We start from the raw sequence: 14,275 nt of genomic DNA, 5'->3' as shown, positions 1-14,275 counted from the left end.
AAGCTCGCAGAAAACTTTCACTTTTGATAAATCTATCGCAAATTATTCTGCTTTATTGTAGTGTACGAAGATATACCAATATGTGACTGGCTGATGGATCTGTCAATGCGTCGGAACTGATATTCAGTCATCTCATCTCAAGTGTTGCGGCCAAACTAATCAAATTTTTGGTTGGCCTTGCAAGTTCACAATCTCTGCAATCCGTTTTTGATATTAAAATTTCGGAAAATACCTCGCGGGCCACTCAAAACCTCGCGGGCCACGGGTTGGCCGGCCCTGCTGTACACTGTACAGGCGTGCGCTTAATTGAAACTAGCCTACCGCATAGCAGATTTTACTCAAAAGTCGCTATTGATATGTGTTGATTTTGACGGTGTTCTATGCGGAGTTGCGAGACAATATTTCTCATGCTATATCTGAATTATATCAGCTAACGGTACGAAGCACCGTTGAAATCATCACATACCAATACGGGCTTTTGCATTGAATCAGTGCTACTTATAGAAATTAAACATGGAACGGCAACGACCGATTTTGCAGCTTCGTTCCGCTTCGCCGAGGCTGGAGTGGAGAATTGTTTTGCGTAAGCGACTGTAGGATTTCTGGCAATCCAAAAGCTATCTTCCAGAGCCCAGAAATTACTAAATCTGGTCTTGATCGAAAGCTACTGTAGCACCGATTCCATAAATATAAATTAAAATACTAATCAGGCACTGATCCACCTAGAATCCGTCCTCCAAGTCTGAAATATCGGCATTGTTCGAACAATCGAGAAACCGCAACACAATGGTCATAACAATGACCCGTTGCGACTCTCCGATTGTTCGAACAATGCCGATATTTCAGACTTTGAGGACGGATTCTAGGTGGATCAGTCCCTGATCATTATTTCAATTTATATTTTCGGAATCGGTGCAACGGTAGCTTTCGATGAAGACCAGATTCAATAATTTCTGCGCTCGGGAAGATAGATTTTGGATTGCCAGAAATCCTACAGTCGCTTACGCAAAACAATTCTCCACTCCAGCTTCGGCGAAGCGGAACGAAGCTGCAAAATCGGTCGTTGCCGTTCCATGTTTAATTTCTGTAGTGCTACAGCTGGATCGACAATATAACGTACTCGACTTCAATAACGAAATTATTGCCCTAATCATTGTGTGACGACCATTGAACTTTGTACAGTACTGGTATCGAATGTATACATGCGATAGTATTAGATTACATCAAGATATACCATAGGAAATCTCGTCACACATCTCGATATCAAACATCGTGAAAACCAACACATACCAATACCGGCTCTCGCATTCAATCGGTGCTGCAGACAGATCGACAATAACAATTAAGACTGTAGCATTCTCGTTGAAACGCGACGAAAAGGATTTTCCCCGCACCACTTTTGCGTAGGCGCCAGACGGTGGTATTAACGTAAAACTCATCTACGGATTTGCAAATAATAGCTATACCGCACATGATACGTATTCATTGATAGTGATTTGCACATCGCCAAAGCGAGCGCTGCAAAAATGTTTAAGTAGAAGTAGTTAACTGTAAGTGTGTCATTTTATGTTCATACACGAACAAACAATTCTACCATTTACGGTGAGTGGCAATTGCAGGTCATGCCGTCCGAGTTTTTCCTCATCGGTAATCTATGGTTATCTATCGTACGCGATCTCAAATATCAAGTATAACCTGTATAACGGTACCATCCGGAATTAGTAACCAGTAAAAATCATAACCGCTGGAGACAGTAGTGAAAATAGGCAAAACTTCGTTACTAACTATCTCTGGACTCGAATTCAATACCCAGATACTCAATATTGCGCAGTCCTATCCATCAGGGTTGCATCCAAGTCACAGCGTTCTGAGTCTTAAGTCAATATCACTTTTCAAGTCACCATCGAGTCAAGTCCGAGTTCAAGTTCGGGAGCAACGGGCCGAGTTCGAGTCATCGTGTTGAGACTCGATTCCGTGTCCAAGTCATTATCAAGTTCAAGTCTGGTTGAACTAGCTTCTGTGTAGCTCTTGGGTGATATCTAACGCGTCGCATTCATAATAATATACTTATTGTCCTCACTCTTAACATGTTTATTCAAATATGAAGTCATATGGAATGTCTCGAGTCATATGACTTGGTAGGGTCATGCGCAATGTCGAGTCAATACACAAACTGAGTCGAATTATTCTACATTTTTACGAAAATGACTTGAGTCAACAAAAAATTATGACTTGAGTCATATCATTACAACCCTGACATATACCCTTGATTGATGTACATTTTATGGTCGTGTATTTACAGGAGACAGTTCCCGGTGCTATACAAGCCGTCCCCGATTGGCTTCAAGTGGTCCCTTGGGGCATGAGAAGACTCCTCAACTGGATCGACAGGGAGTACGATCACCCGCCCATCTATATCACCGAAAATGGGGTCGGAATGGACGTTGCCACCACTGACGATCAGGAAAGGGTCATGTTTTACAAGGCTTACATCAACGAAGCTTTAAAAGGTTTGTACAGTCCATCCTCAAGATTACCGGACCACGACTGACCTATCGATCTCGCTTCCCATGACATGCCGCCCTATTTCTTGTCGCTTCCTTTTTTTATACTATCTTCTTTACTTTCATTCAGTGTGCATGCCTCCTCTTTACATCGCCTAGGCCAAGGTGGGTGTCCGATTCCATAGACAACTCATAGTCGCTTCGACATCTTCCTTTCTTTTCATTGTATCGCATTTTTTGTGGTGTATTGAACTGATAAAATTGCTAATAAACCAATGATGATGATGATGATGATGTACTTGCGTCGGATATAATCTGACTGTTGATCATGACTTCAAAGGTATGTCATCTGCACTAAATGCGTGTAGCTTTGCACGGCATGTTTTGTATGCTGCGATACGGCTAATCGAGGTTTCAAGGCTTCCATGGTGGAAAGTAGTATAAACTATAATTTCTGTTACGTTTATTAACAATTTTATCATTTCAAAACACCACAAGACTGCGATACAATGAAAAGATAGGAAGATGTCGAAACGACTTGGAGTAGTCTTTGAAATTAGACTCCTACCTGGGCCTGGTGGATGAATCGTTGATCAATTTACTTATAGTGGCGAGAAGCTTATAATTTTAGTACACAACAAAATCATCTCTCACTACACACTCGAATCATTAGAATTAATACTCGATTCACAGCCCTATCTATGATTCACAACCATCACATCTCTTATTATAAATATCGTTTAGCGCACAAGCTGGATGGAGTGGACTTGCGAGGATATACGGCCTGGTCATTGATGGACAACTTCGAATGGGCCAGCGGTTACGGACCGAAATTCGGGCTGTTTAACGTCGATTTCAATGAGCCTACCCGCCCGAGAACACCAAAGCGGTCTGCTTCGTTCTACAGGTACAGTGCACTGAATTTCACATCTAGTATGCTCTTTTGAGGTACACATCTGTATCATGGAAATACTTGAGTATTCAATCCATTGATACAAACCAATTTGATTGAAAGCAATCTTATTAGCAGTATATCAGGTTAACACCATAGATTAAAATAAAAAGGCAGTACTTCGTTGATAATCACGTAGATGCCATTAAGGATATCCCTTGCAACTACGCTCGGCGCGGTTCTGGTCGAACAACATTCTGCCATTCCCAAACTTCCTGTTATATTTGGCAGGGATATTATCCAAAACAACGGATTCCCACCTCTAGTCCGAGATGAAACGCCGGTCGGAGATTTCCCAGACGGCTTCATATGGGCAGCTGCCACGTCATCCTACCAGGTCGGTATGATAAGCGCGTATCGTTCAAGTATTTATTGAAAATTTGTGGATGATATTTTCCACGGTCGGATGAAATTTGGATCTTGACACAACCTTAATTTCTATTTGAATTCTGGTACGAAATACCTCGTGTATAGTAGACATGACTCGCATTAATACAGCCCAATTCATTTTTGGTACACATGTAATGCAGTGGTTCCCTAACTTTGATGACTCATCGCCACTGCTCCCTCTAAGCTGCGTGCACTGCTGACACTGTCTTCGCGCACAGAAAATCTGTTCCCCGCACAAATGTAAATTCAACCCGTGGTTCGTAAAAAATGATTAGTATGTCCTTCGGGGAAAGCAATGATGTTCATGTGACCAAACTGACGACCCTTTTAGATGTACCAATGTACATTACTAATTTGTAATCAGCAATTCGTAATCAGACAAAGCGACGCTATCTCAATCCGAGGGCGCTGAGAAACGTGATATGCTCTCTTCATCGAATGAGCAAGTTCACGTTCCTCTTCTCTAAATTATATTGTATAATTGCACCTATGAGCGTGTCATTTCCGCGTTCAAAATAATTCGTGAGTAATTTTGGTGTTGGTCTTATAATTGAAGTTTAATTGAACGGCGTGTTATTGTGTATAACTGCGAATTGCAATTCATGGCTGCGCAATTACGCATTATACTTACTCGACAAACGCTGATTGATAAATGCTGCATACTGTACAGTGAAGGGTGCTGAATTACATCAGCTTCTCAGCAGCACATATTCCGATTTTATCGTATCGTATGTTAATTGATTTAACATCAGTTGATTGATCGTTTTTGCATCCCTTGGCGGCCCCCTTACACCTGCTCGCCCTCTGCTCTCAAAATCGCTCCCAGGTTGCAATATCGCCCCTTTTGAATACCACTGATATAATAGGCTACTTCAACATCCTTATTCTGTAGATTGAAGGGGCGTGGCGTCAAGACGGTAAGGGCCTCGGTATTTGGGACAGAACGACGCACACGCCGGGTCTAATATATGGAGGCGGCACTGGCGATGTCACTTGCGACAGCTACAATAAATTGCAAGACGATATTGCGATGCTTGTCAGGCTGAATGTCAACAGCTACAGGTAATTGCCCGGTAAAAAATAAATTTCGGCTTTAGAAGCTGAGTTGTACAACTGAGAAATTTCAAGCTCTTCCAAATTAGTTTGAAATAAGAATTATAGCTATATAGTATTTCCTTCTGTAAAGCCTTGGACTATTAGGAATTGTTCGTGTTTTAGAAATTAGATTATAATTAGAATTGTAGCCGTACAGTATTTTCCAAATTATAGTAGAATTAGAATTGTCGTTGTCTAGTTTTTTTTCAAATAAGATTGGAATTATCCGGGGTTGTAGCCAAGTCACAAGTCAATCTTACTTTATATTTTTGACTCGAGTCAAAGTCATGAGACTTGGTTCGAGTCATGCACAATGACTCGGTTACACGCCGAGTCAAGAATAAAATTGAATCGAGTTGAGTCATTTTATGCATTTGAAAAAATTACTCGAGTCAAGTCGAGTCACCAAAAAAATCGTGACTCGAGTCATTACAACCCTGGAATTAGCATGACTGCATTCGTAAAAACTTTATGAAAAGTTTCACTTTCTTTAGGCGTTATCTCGGTCATGGTTAGCTTTGAAACGATGTGATAAACATCAACATGGCCAATATATGGCAGAAAATAGAAGGAAATTTCGCAAAAACTTGATTTTCTATCAATTGCAAAAATGGATCTGGAAATTTGAGAAAATGGACGTAAGCTACCTTGATTCCTTCACGTTGATATCAGCATAAAGCAAACCACTGTTAATTCTTAATGCTAATGGGGACAAAAATTGATGATGTGGATTGCATTTCAGGTTACAATTACACGACTACTTCCTACTATAATCTTAATTGCCCATTCAGATTCAGTTTATCATGGCCCCGAATTCTGCCGACCGGTAAGTACAATGACGACACCGACATCAATCAAGAGGGACTGGCATACTACAACAATTTGATCGACGCGTTACTAGAGAACGGCATACAGCCGATGGTTACTCTGTATCATTGGGATCTGCCGTTAGATCTTGAGGTTTGAGTTTGGTGTTTTTTTCGTTACTGTTCCTGCCAACACGACACTCATATTTAGACCGAATTTGGGGGTTGGCTCGGCGAAGAGATCATGGATCATTTTGTGACGTATGCCGACGTGTGCTTTCGTGAATTTGGCGACAGAGTCAAGCTTTGGATCACATTAAACGAACCATGGGTGTTCACATGTGAGCGATGTGTTCTGTTCCGGCTTGTGCAAAATACTGATCTATTTAGTTAACGTTTGATTAACTACTGTTTTTTTCACTGGTTATACTTCTAGTTGCAGATTTTCAACAGGGATTAGTTCCAGCTTTAGGTGCGGAGTTTAAAACGTGAGCAGTTCTAGGGCTAGCTCCAGTTTCAAGTTTTGAAAAGTGAGCACCTGTAATAATGAAATTAGAAAAATGAGGAGATTCATTTCCAAAGGACTCCATTAATTTTCATTTCTGTCGGAAACGGATCGACTTTCTACATGAACATCATTTCAAGTTCGAAATAGGAGGGATTTCGACCCTAAAAACTGACCTCTGGCTACGCCACTGTCAGTAGTGATGACTCTGAGCCAGCAATGGCTGCAAGAACATCACACCACAGAACATCGGTATCACGATTCATGCTAAACGACGACTCTTGTTTTGTAGTTGTTTCACAACCAAAAGTTTTTCGAAATATGCATCTAAATCTACAACTAGAACTACTTGTAACTGCTCCTAACGTAAGGAGAGTTATTGAAACCACTTTTTGAATTGAACTCAAATTCCACGACCGATCCAGACAAATGATGATCCGTAGATGAAGGTAGAATTGATATGTATTGCAATAATTGACGTAACGAAGGAATGTCCAAATACAGCAAATGAAACTGGGTCGTGAAATTAGGTTTTAAAATAGTGGTCGCCTGCGGTTAGAGTTATAATAATGGAGACAAGCCTGCACGAAATAGAATACAAGTTGAGGACTATAGCGACCACACATAACGTAAGCAACAACGTACATTCAGCTAACCGAATAAACTAAAGAGGCGACGCCGTAGCAACATATAAGGGACGAAACACGCGGCGCCTAATCAACTAATGATAATAATCACTAAACTAAACACTGCAGATTACTGCAGTAACATGGCTCCTCCGAAACTGCAATTTGATGAAATTGTGGTTTCGCAAACAAATTAATTCGAAGGCTCCCATCGTCGGGGATCGACCCACAAATACAAACTACACGAAGAGCTAAAGACACGTATACGTACGATAAGCATACAGTATTCACAAATTCTCAATCATTGATGTCATAAACTAAACACGAGACAGATGCATGCACATGCACAGTGAACATAGCGGCTACTGTTCTGTCTTTAACGACCACGAGTCTGATTCAACTAGTAATATCAGTTTGTGTATTGGCCGTTCCAGATAAGTCGGCTTTCCGTTGGAGTCTCTTCGCCCAACGAGTATCCTTGCTTTCCTCACCAACCCATCATCTGAAGGATAAACGGAGTCGATTCTGCCCAGTTTCCAGCGATTTCGTGGCAGATTTTCTTCCGACAGCAAGACGACATCACCAACTTTCAGATTCGGCACGACGCGTGTCCACTTTCTTCGACGTTGCAGAGATTGGACGTACTCCTTTCTCCACCGATTCCAAAATTCGTTGGCCATGTACTGGACTCGGCGCCACCTGCGTCTCAAATAAAAATCATCTTTTTGAAACACACCAGGTGGAGGCAGAACAATTTTCGATTTCAAAGTTAATATGTGATTCGGAGTCAAAGGTTCCGGAGCTGAAGGGTCATTAATGCTTGAAACATCTAATGGTCGCGAATTAACGATACATTCAACTTCACAAAGGAAAGTTCTGAAGGACTCGTCACAGAGCATGTGACCGAAGCTATTCAGCAATGGATCAAGGGCCGATTTTATCGTTCTAATTTGACGTTCGACATATCCAGACATGTGGCTGGCATGCGGTATCGTAAACTTGAACTCGAAATAATCACAATTTTTCGACAACAGAAATTCACTTATTCTTTGCTGATTCATCGTCTTCAATTCTCTTTCAAGCTCGTTACTCGCGCCGACGAAGTTGGTTCCACAGTCACAGCGCAATTGCTTGATTACTCCTCTCCGACAGATGAACCTTCTCAAAGCGTTTATGAACGAATCCGTGGTTAAAGTATTCAGTGGCTCCAGATGAACTGCTCGTGAAGACATGCAAGTGAAAACGACACAATACCTTTTCATCGTTGACCTCCGTTCTTTGATGTAGTATGTTCCAAAGACATCACAGCCGGAGAAGGTGAATGGTGCCTCTTCGTTTAGTCGATCAGGCGGGAGGTCGGCCATCTGTTGGTTCTGCATCTTTGCCCTGAGTTTCTTACAAACCACGCAATTATGTATCACCTCTGATACAACTGATGGACCTCGAACAACCCAAAAGCCACGTTGTCTAATAGAATTCAAGGTTGTGTACCTACCCATGTGATTCACACCTTCATGGAAATGACGAACCAGCCGTCGGGTCAGAAAGGACTGCCTTGGAATTATCACAGGATGTTTCACATCGAAATCTTGACTCGAATTTCCAATACGTCCACCAACACGTAGTATCCCGTCAGCGTCGAGGAAGGGATTCAAGCTTGCCAAACTTCCACCTGGTTTCTTTCTGTCCGAATGATTTTCAGGGCCATGTTTTTTCAAGGCATCAATCTCCTCTGAAAACACTTCTCTCTGGAGAGAACGGATTATTATTTTTTCAGAAATCATCATGGACTCGCTGGACAAATTGGAGGGTTGTTTTCTCAATATGTTTATGTACCTGAGGCTGTTGGCTACGGCTTTTACCGTTCTTTTCCATTCCGAAATGGACTCCAACCGATTAATATCGATGAATTGGAGACTACTAACTTCCGCGTCCGTTTTGACCTGAAACGCAGTCGCTTTTCGCATTTCAGCATTAACTTCCAATGCATCTCGTTCGGTTGGCTTGTAGTCGTGATCACTAGCAACGACGAATGGTCCTGCTTTCCACAAAAATTCAGGGCCCTTCAGCCAACGACAATCATCTGTGAGGTCTTTGCCATCGATACCACGACTCGCATCGACGCTGGGGTTCATCGCCGAGCTGATATGATGCCACGAGCTAGGTTCGGTGAGGTCATGAATAGTTTGCACCCTGTTAGCAACAAACACATTGAAACGTTTCGACTCATTTCGGATATAACCCAAGACAACCATGCTATCAACCCAGAAATACTCCTTTATCGTTTCGAACTTCAATTCATTCCTCAGGAACTTACTCATCCGAGCAGAAACAACAGCAGCATTCAACTCCAAACGCGGAATAGATACCTGTCGTTTCAGAGGGGCAACTCTGGCCTTGCCGATTACCAACGAAACGTGGGCATTTCCTCTTTCGTTGACCAAGCGTACGTAAGAGCATTGACCATAAGCATACGAGCTGCTGTCCGAAAAATGATGATATTCAACAAGTACGATCTTACCAAAACTCGGCGGCTTGAAACAACGGTCAATGCGCAAGGACTCGATCGATGATAACGTTGAACACCACGCAACCCATCGGCGCTTCAGTTCGTCTGGTACTTCATCATCCCAGTCCGTCCCAGCTTTGCAAAGAGATTGCAGAATGAGTTTCCCTTCCAGCACCACTGGCGATATGAAACCCAACGGATCATATACGGAGTTGACAAAGGATAAGATGGAACGCCTGTTCACCGCACGATCTGACAATTTGATGTTGAATCTGAAACAATCATTCTTAACATCCCAAATTAGCCCCAATGTTCGAGTGTTAGGCACGATATCATCACATAGGTTTATTTCGCGATACCCAGTCGCTCTATCTTCCGTTGGAATAGAATTCATTACCTCTGCACTATTGGAAACGAATTTGCAAAGTCGTAACTTGAAATTAGCGCACAGTGCTTTGCTGCTGTTAACCAAGCCCACGATTTCTTCAACCGAGTCTTTCGACGTAATACCGTCGTCCATATAGAAGTCGTCGCGTATGAAATCAGCCGCGCCGCGACCAAACTGACCTTCTCCGTCATCAGCCGCCCGCTTCAATCCAAAGTTCGCACAGCCTGGTGAACTTTTTGCTCCAAACAAATGAACTTTCATCCGGTATTCCACCAGGGGTCCATTCTTGATGTCGTGGTCTTGGAACCAGAGAAATCTCAGAAAATCCCGATATGGCTGAGATACAATGAACTGATGAAACATAGCTTCTATATCTGTGCACAAAGCCACATGTCCTTTCCGAAACCTGCAAAGAACTCCCAGCATCTCATTCAGCAGTATTGGGCCAGATAACAAAACATCATTCAGGGAAATTGAACAATATGGAGCAGAACAATCGAACACAACTCTGATTTTATCCGGTTTATGCGGGTGATAAACTCCCAAGTGCGGTATGTAATTCACTTTGCCATTTGCGATATTTCTGTCAGTCTCTGGTACTACCTCAGCCCAATTATTAATGACATTGTCCATGAAGGTCACATAGTCTGCGGAATACTTTTCATCTTTCAGAAGGCGCTTTCTAAGTTGACCGATTCGTTTTACAGCAAGCGGCTTGTTATTCGGTAACGTTGCCTTACTACTTTTCAAGGGTAAAGGCATTTCCAAATGACCATCGCATCTTTGAAATGTGCCTTCTTTGAGAATTTCGACGAACCTACGGTCTTCTATTGACATTGGAATATGCTTACCATTGTGTTCCGCAAATTCAATCTCAAACATGGTCCCTACTGATTGAGGTGTTAATACCTCTTTACATTTCGAACCAAACACAAGCTTGTCATCTAGGGCCGTAGGTCGAATTAACGTTTTGTGACAAATGACGGAATCCTTAGCAACGTCCAGACACATTGGACCTACAATTCCCCAACCTAATATGGTACGCACGCCATATGGTTCATTGTCCCCTCCAGCCACGACGTCTCTCGGCCGCAATGCTTTCGGTACATCTGTGCCGAGCAATACTGAAACATCCAACTTAGAGTCGTACGGGACAAGCGGATCACATACCTCTGTGAGATGTACCCACTCCTTACAGATTTTACGGTTGGGAATCTGGGTGCGACAGACTGGAATCTCCTTTTCCGTGAAAAGTGTCGCCACATCAACTATTTCTTTCTTGTCATAGCTCAAGATCTCCAAATCCTTGACTTTCTTGCAAGGCGTGTTGATGTCTCTCCCGGCAAGAGTTGTCAACGATATCGCTGTATCCTTTCCATCTAGGTCAAGCTTATCAAACAGTTCGTCTGAGATAAAACTGGAGTTGGAATGGTCGTCAAGGACGCAATAACAAAGTACTTCACATCTCGCATTATGTTTTGATCTAACCCAAACAGGTACAATGAGCGCGCTGCTTATTCCTCTACCATTTGAATCGCATATCTGCGTACATAGAGAAGTTGAGTTACTAACTTCCTTTTCATGATCTGTATCAAGATGAAGGCATGTAGGATGCCTTTTGTCACATTTGGAGCATTTTGCTCGCTTGGTACAGGATCTTGAAATGTGAGTTTTACCAGTTTTGTTGCCACAGCCGAAACACAGATAAAGAGCATAAAATACCTTCTTACGCTCCGCCATGGTTTTACCTTGCAATTCAAAGCAATCAGCAATGTGATGATCTCCTTCACAATGCAAACAACTTGCCTTCTCTACTTTGAACGTGAAAGAAGTTGTTTTCGGTTTCGGTTTGCTCTCGATGTTTCCGCTGTCCTGCACTTCAAATTCAGGCTGATTCTTGATATCGGATTGGTCCTTAACAAATCTGACAATGTTAACAAATGGCGGGTAACTGTCGTCGTTACCAGTAAACCGCTTGTATCTGTGAACTTCATCCATCCACCGGTTCTTCAGATACAATGGTAGTTTGTTGACCACAGCCGGTATTTGACAAGAAGCATAGTCGAGCGTTTTCAAGTCCGTATTTCGCTCCTTGTTGGCTGAAACTTGCAACAGAAAGTCAGAAAACTCACGAAGCTCGTGCTTACTTTTGACGGATTTCCACGCTTTCAGTTCATTGATGAAGGCGCTTCCAATCGACGTGCTACCACCGTATCTGAGCTTCAACTCTCTCTTGGCAGCCAAGTACGATTCCTCGGTGTTATTGAGAAAGTAGCCATCGACAACCCTCAAAGGACCTTCACCTAAATATTGCCGTAACAAATTCATTTTCTCGTTAGTATTTTGAACTCTGGACTCCACCAGCGCCTCGAACGATGCTTCCCATTTTGGAAAATCCAAAGGGTTACCAGTAAACTTCCATAACCGAATGCTTGGAAGTCTTTGGGCAGATATCATCTCCCTCATCATTGATAGAAGTAACTCCTCGTTGCGTTGGAGACCATCGAGAGTGCCGCGAGCATTCAAGTTCGATGCTGTGATATTCGGAGCTGCACCGGATCTACTCACGGGATCACGCGGAATCTGTGCATTATCTGCAAACATTGGAACAAAGTTATCGGAATAGACGTTAAGCCTATTAGTTACTGGTGGTGCAGACGGTGCTTGAGCGATGTGTCCTGCGATCGTATTGATTGAAGGTTCGACACGAGAATAATCTGCCACGCGAAAGTCATTGGCCACCACGCGAGAACTAACTTGTGGTCGGTCACGAACATCAACTGGATCTTCAACAGGATTTCTCGCTGGTGGGATTTCGTTAACGGCAATTTCTGTTGTTTGGTTGTGACGTGAAGCCGCTGGTGGCTCCATGTAGGAAGACGGTTCACGCAAGACATCCTCCATTTCTTCCAGCAAACCGTACGGATTTTCCACCTTCTCAACTTCCCTGCACTTTTTTGCAATCGCTTCTTGAGTTGCGATCTCTCTCTGCGTTTCGAGCAAAGCCTTTCGTGTCTCGAGTGAGGCCATCTTCTCTGCGAAAGGTAAACTTGCTCTGAGCACCGCTGCTTTCTCATCGGCATCTCTCATCTTCTGAATGTGAGATTTGACACTGTTGGCTTTCGACGAGTTTTTGGACGACTTCGTTCGACTCGACCGACTAGAACGCGAACGTCTATCGCTTCTAATATCCCCAAGACGCTTCGACACTTCTAGCTTGATTTCTGCTATTGCAGCTTCCAGACGTTTGAATTCTTCTTCAAATGGGACATACTCGTCGTCTGGAAGAACATCTTTCATCACTTTCAGAATATTTCTCAAACTGTCTCTGTGCTGTAGCATCAGCTTCAAGGACTCCCCTACTTCACTTTCATCACTCGAGATTATTGCGATCTCGGAGCATTTTTCCATTCTTCGGCTCAAATGTTCAGTGCTTTCTGAATACCGTGCCTTTATTTCTTTGTTTTTACTGCGCGTCGCCGCTGGCCGCTTCTTCACTACATCAGACGGCCCTTCACCGTCATGTTCGCCCGCATTGCGGTCGTTGCGCGGTACATTAGCGTCATCAGTGGACGTTGCGCCCACATGCGCGGTGTCATCGGATACCTTTGCATCAGCGGACGTTGCGCCCACATGCGCGGTTCCATGGGCGTCATCGGATGCCTTAACATCATGATCACCCATCTCGTGATTGGTTGGCGTATCTTCTTTCGAAGCCATCTTCGAATTGCTTCTGTCTTCCTATCTTACAAGCGTATATTTTAAAACTGTAACTGCTCCTAACGTAAGGAGAGTTATTGAAACCACTTTTTGAATTGAACTCAAATTCCACGACCGATCCAGACAAATGATGATCCGTAGATGAAGGTAGAATTGATATGTATTGCAATAATTGACGTAACGAAGGAATGTCCAAATACAGCAAATGAAACTGGGTCGTGAAATTAGGTTTTAAAATAGTGGTCGCCTGCGGTTAGAGTTATAATAATGGAGACAAGCCTGCACGAAATAGAATACAAGTTGAGGACTATAGCGACCACACATAACGTAAGCAACAACGTACATTCAGCTAACCGAATAAACTAAAGAGGCGACGCCGTAGCAACATATAAGGGACGAAACACGCGGCGCCTAATCAACTAATGATAATAATCACTAAACTAAACACTGCAGATTACTGCAGTAACACTACTCACTTTGCAAAATCCACAACTAAGACTAGAACCACTGTTTAAAAAGCTGTTGGTTGACCGTCAACTATTAGGGTCACTGGTTTTCACAAGTTTGCCAACAACTGCTGCTCGTTTGTTTGTTTTTGAGGTGTTCATGGTGCGTGTCGACTGCTATGGTCATTTGCACCATGCCAATTTCTTCATTTTTATTCCAGAGCTGCCGACTTATAGCACGGCCCACTTCTAGGCTTTTTATAAGACATGAGATAGCGAAGAGGAGCCTAGATAATCCTCCAACACTTGGGTAGGAATTCTGAAGTCGACCTCG

At 42.9% G+C, this 14,275-nt stretch overlaps 2 protein-coding genes and 1 long non-coding RNA gene across 3 annotated transcripts in view; 1 reads left to right on the top strand and 2 right to left on the bottom strand.

Moving 5' to 3' along the window:
• LOC145445470 (uncharacterized) overlaps nucleotides 1-14,275 on the bottom strand; it is a 153,681-nt gene that overhangs the window by 67,081 nt on the left and 72,325 nt on the right. The gene's annotated exons all lie outside the window — the stretch shown is intronic.
• Nucleotides 1-14,275, top strand: part of LOC145445474 (uncharacterized) — a 142,026-nt gene that overhangs the window by 120,671 nt on the left and 7,080 nt on the right. Inside the window, 6 exon segments of the mRNA XM_080323667.1 lie at nucleotides 2,303-2,510; nucleotides 3,249-3,411; nucleotides 3,688-3,793; nucleotides 4,739-4,908; nucleotides 5,733-5,901; nucleotides 5,959-6,088. Coding sequence (XP_080179793.1) covers nucleotides 2,303-2,510; nucleotides 3,249-3,411; nucleotides 3,688-3,793; nucleotides 4,739-4,908; nucleotides 5,733-5,901; nucleotides 5,959-6,088 — 946 coding nt within the window.
• LOC145445447 (uncharacterized) lies at nucleotides 6,608-12,920 on the bottom strand. Its single transcript, XM_080323636.1, has one exon. It carries the CDS (start codon nucleotides 12,863-12,865, stop codon nucleotides 7,241-7,243), a length of 5,625 nt encoding a protein of 1,874 aa, XP_080179762.1. The 5' UTR covers nucleotides 12,866-12,920; the 3' UTR covers nucleotides 6,608-7,240.

Source organism: Botryllus schlosseri, chromosome 8, assembly GCF_051294905.1.
Source record: "Botryllus schlosseri isolate E-star chromosome 8, Bs_hap1, whole genome shotgun sequence".
Classification (NCBI taxonomy): domain Eukaryota; kingdom Metazoa; phylum Chordata; class Ascidiacea; order Stolidobranchia; family Styelidae; genus Botryllus; species Botryllus schlosseri.
The sequence above is the reverse complement of the archived record's forward strand: the minus strand, read 5'-3'. Positions and strand labels throughout refer to the sequence as shown.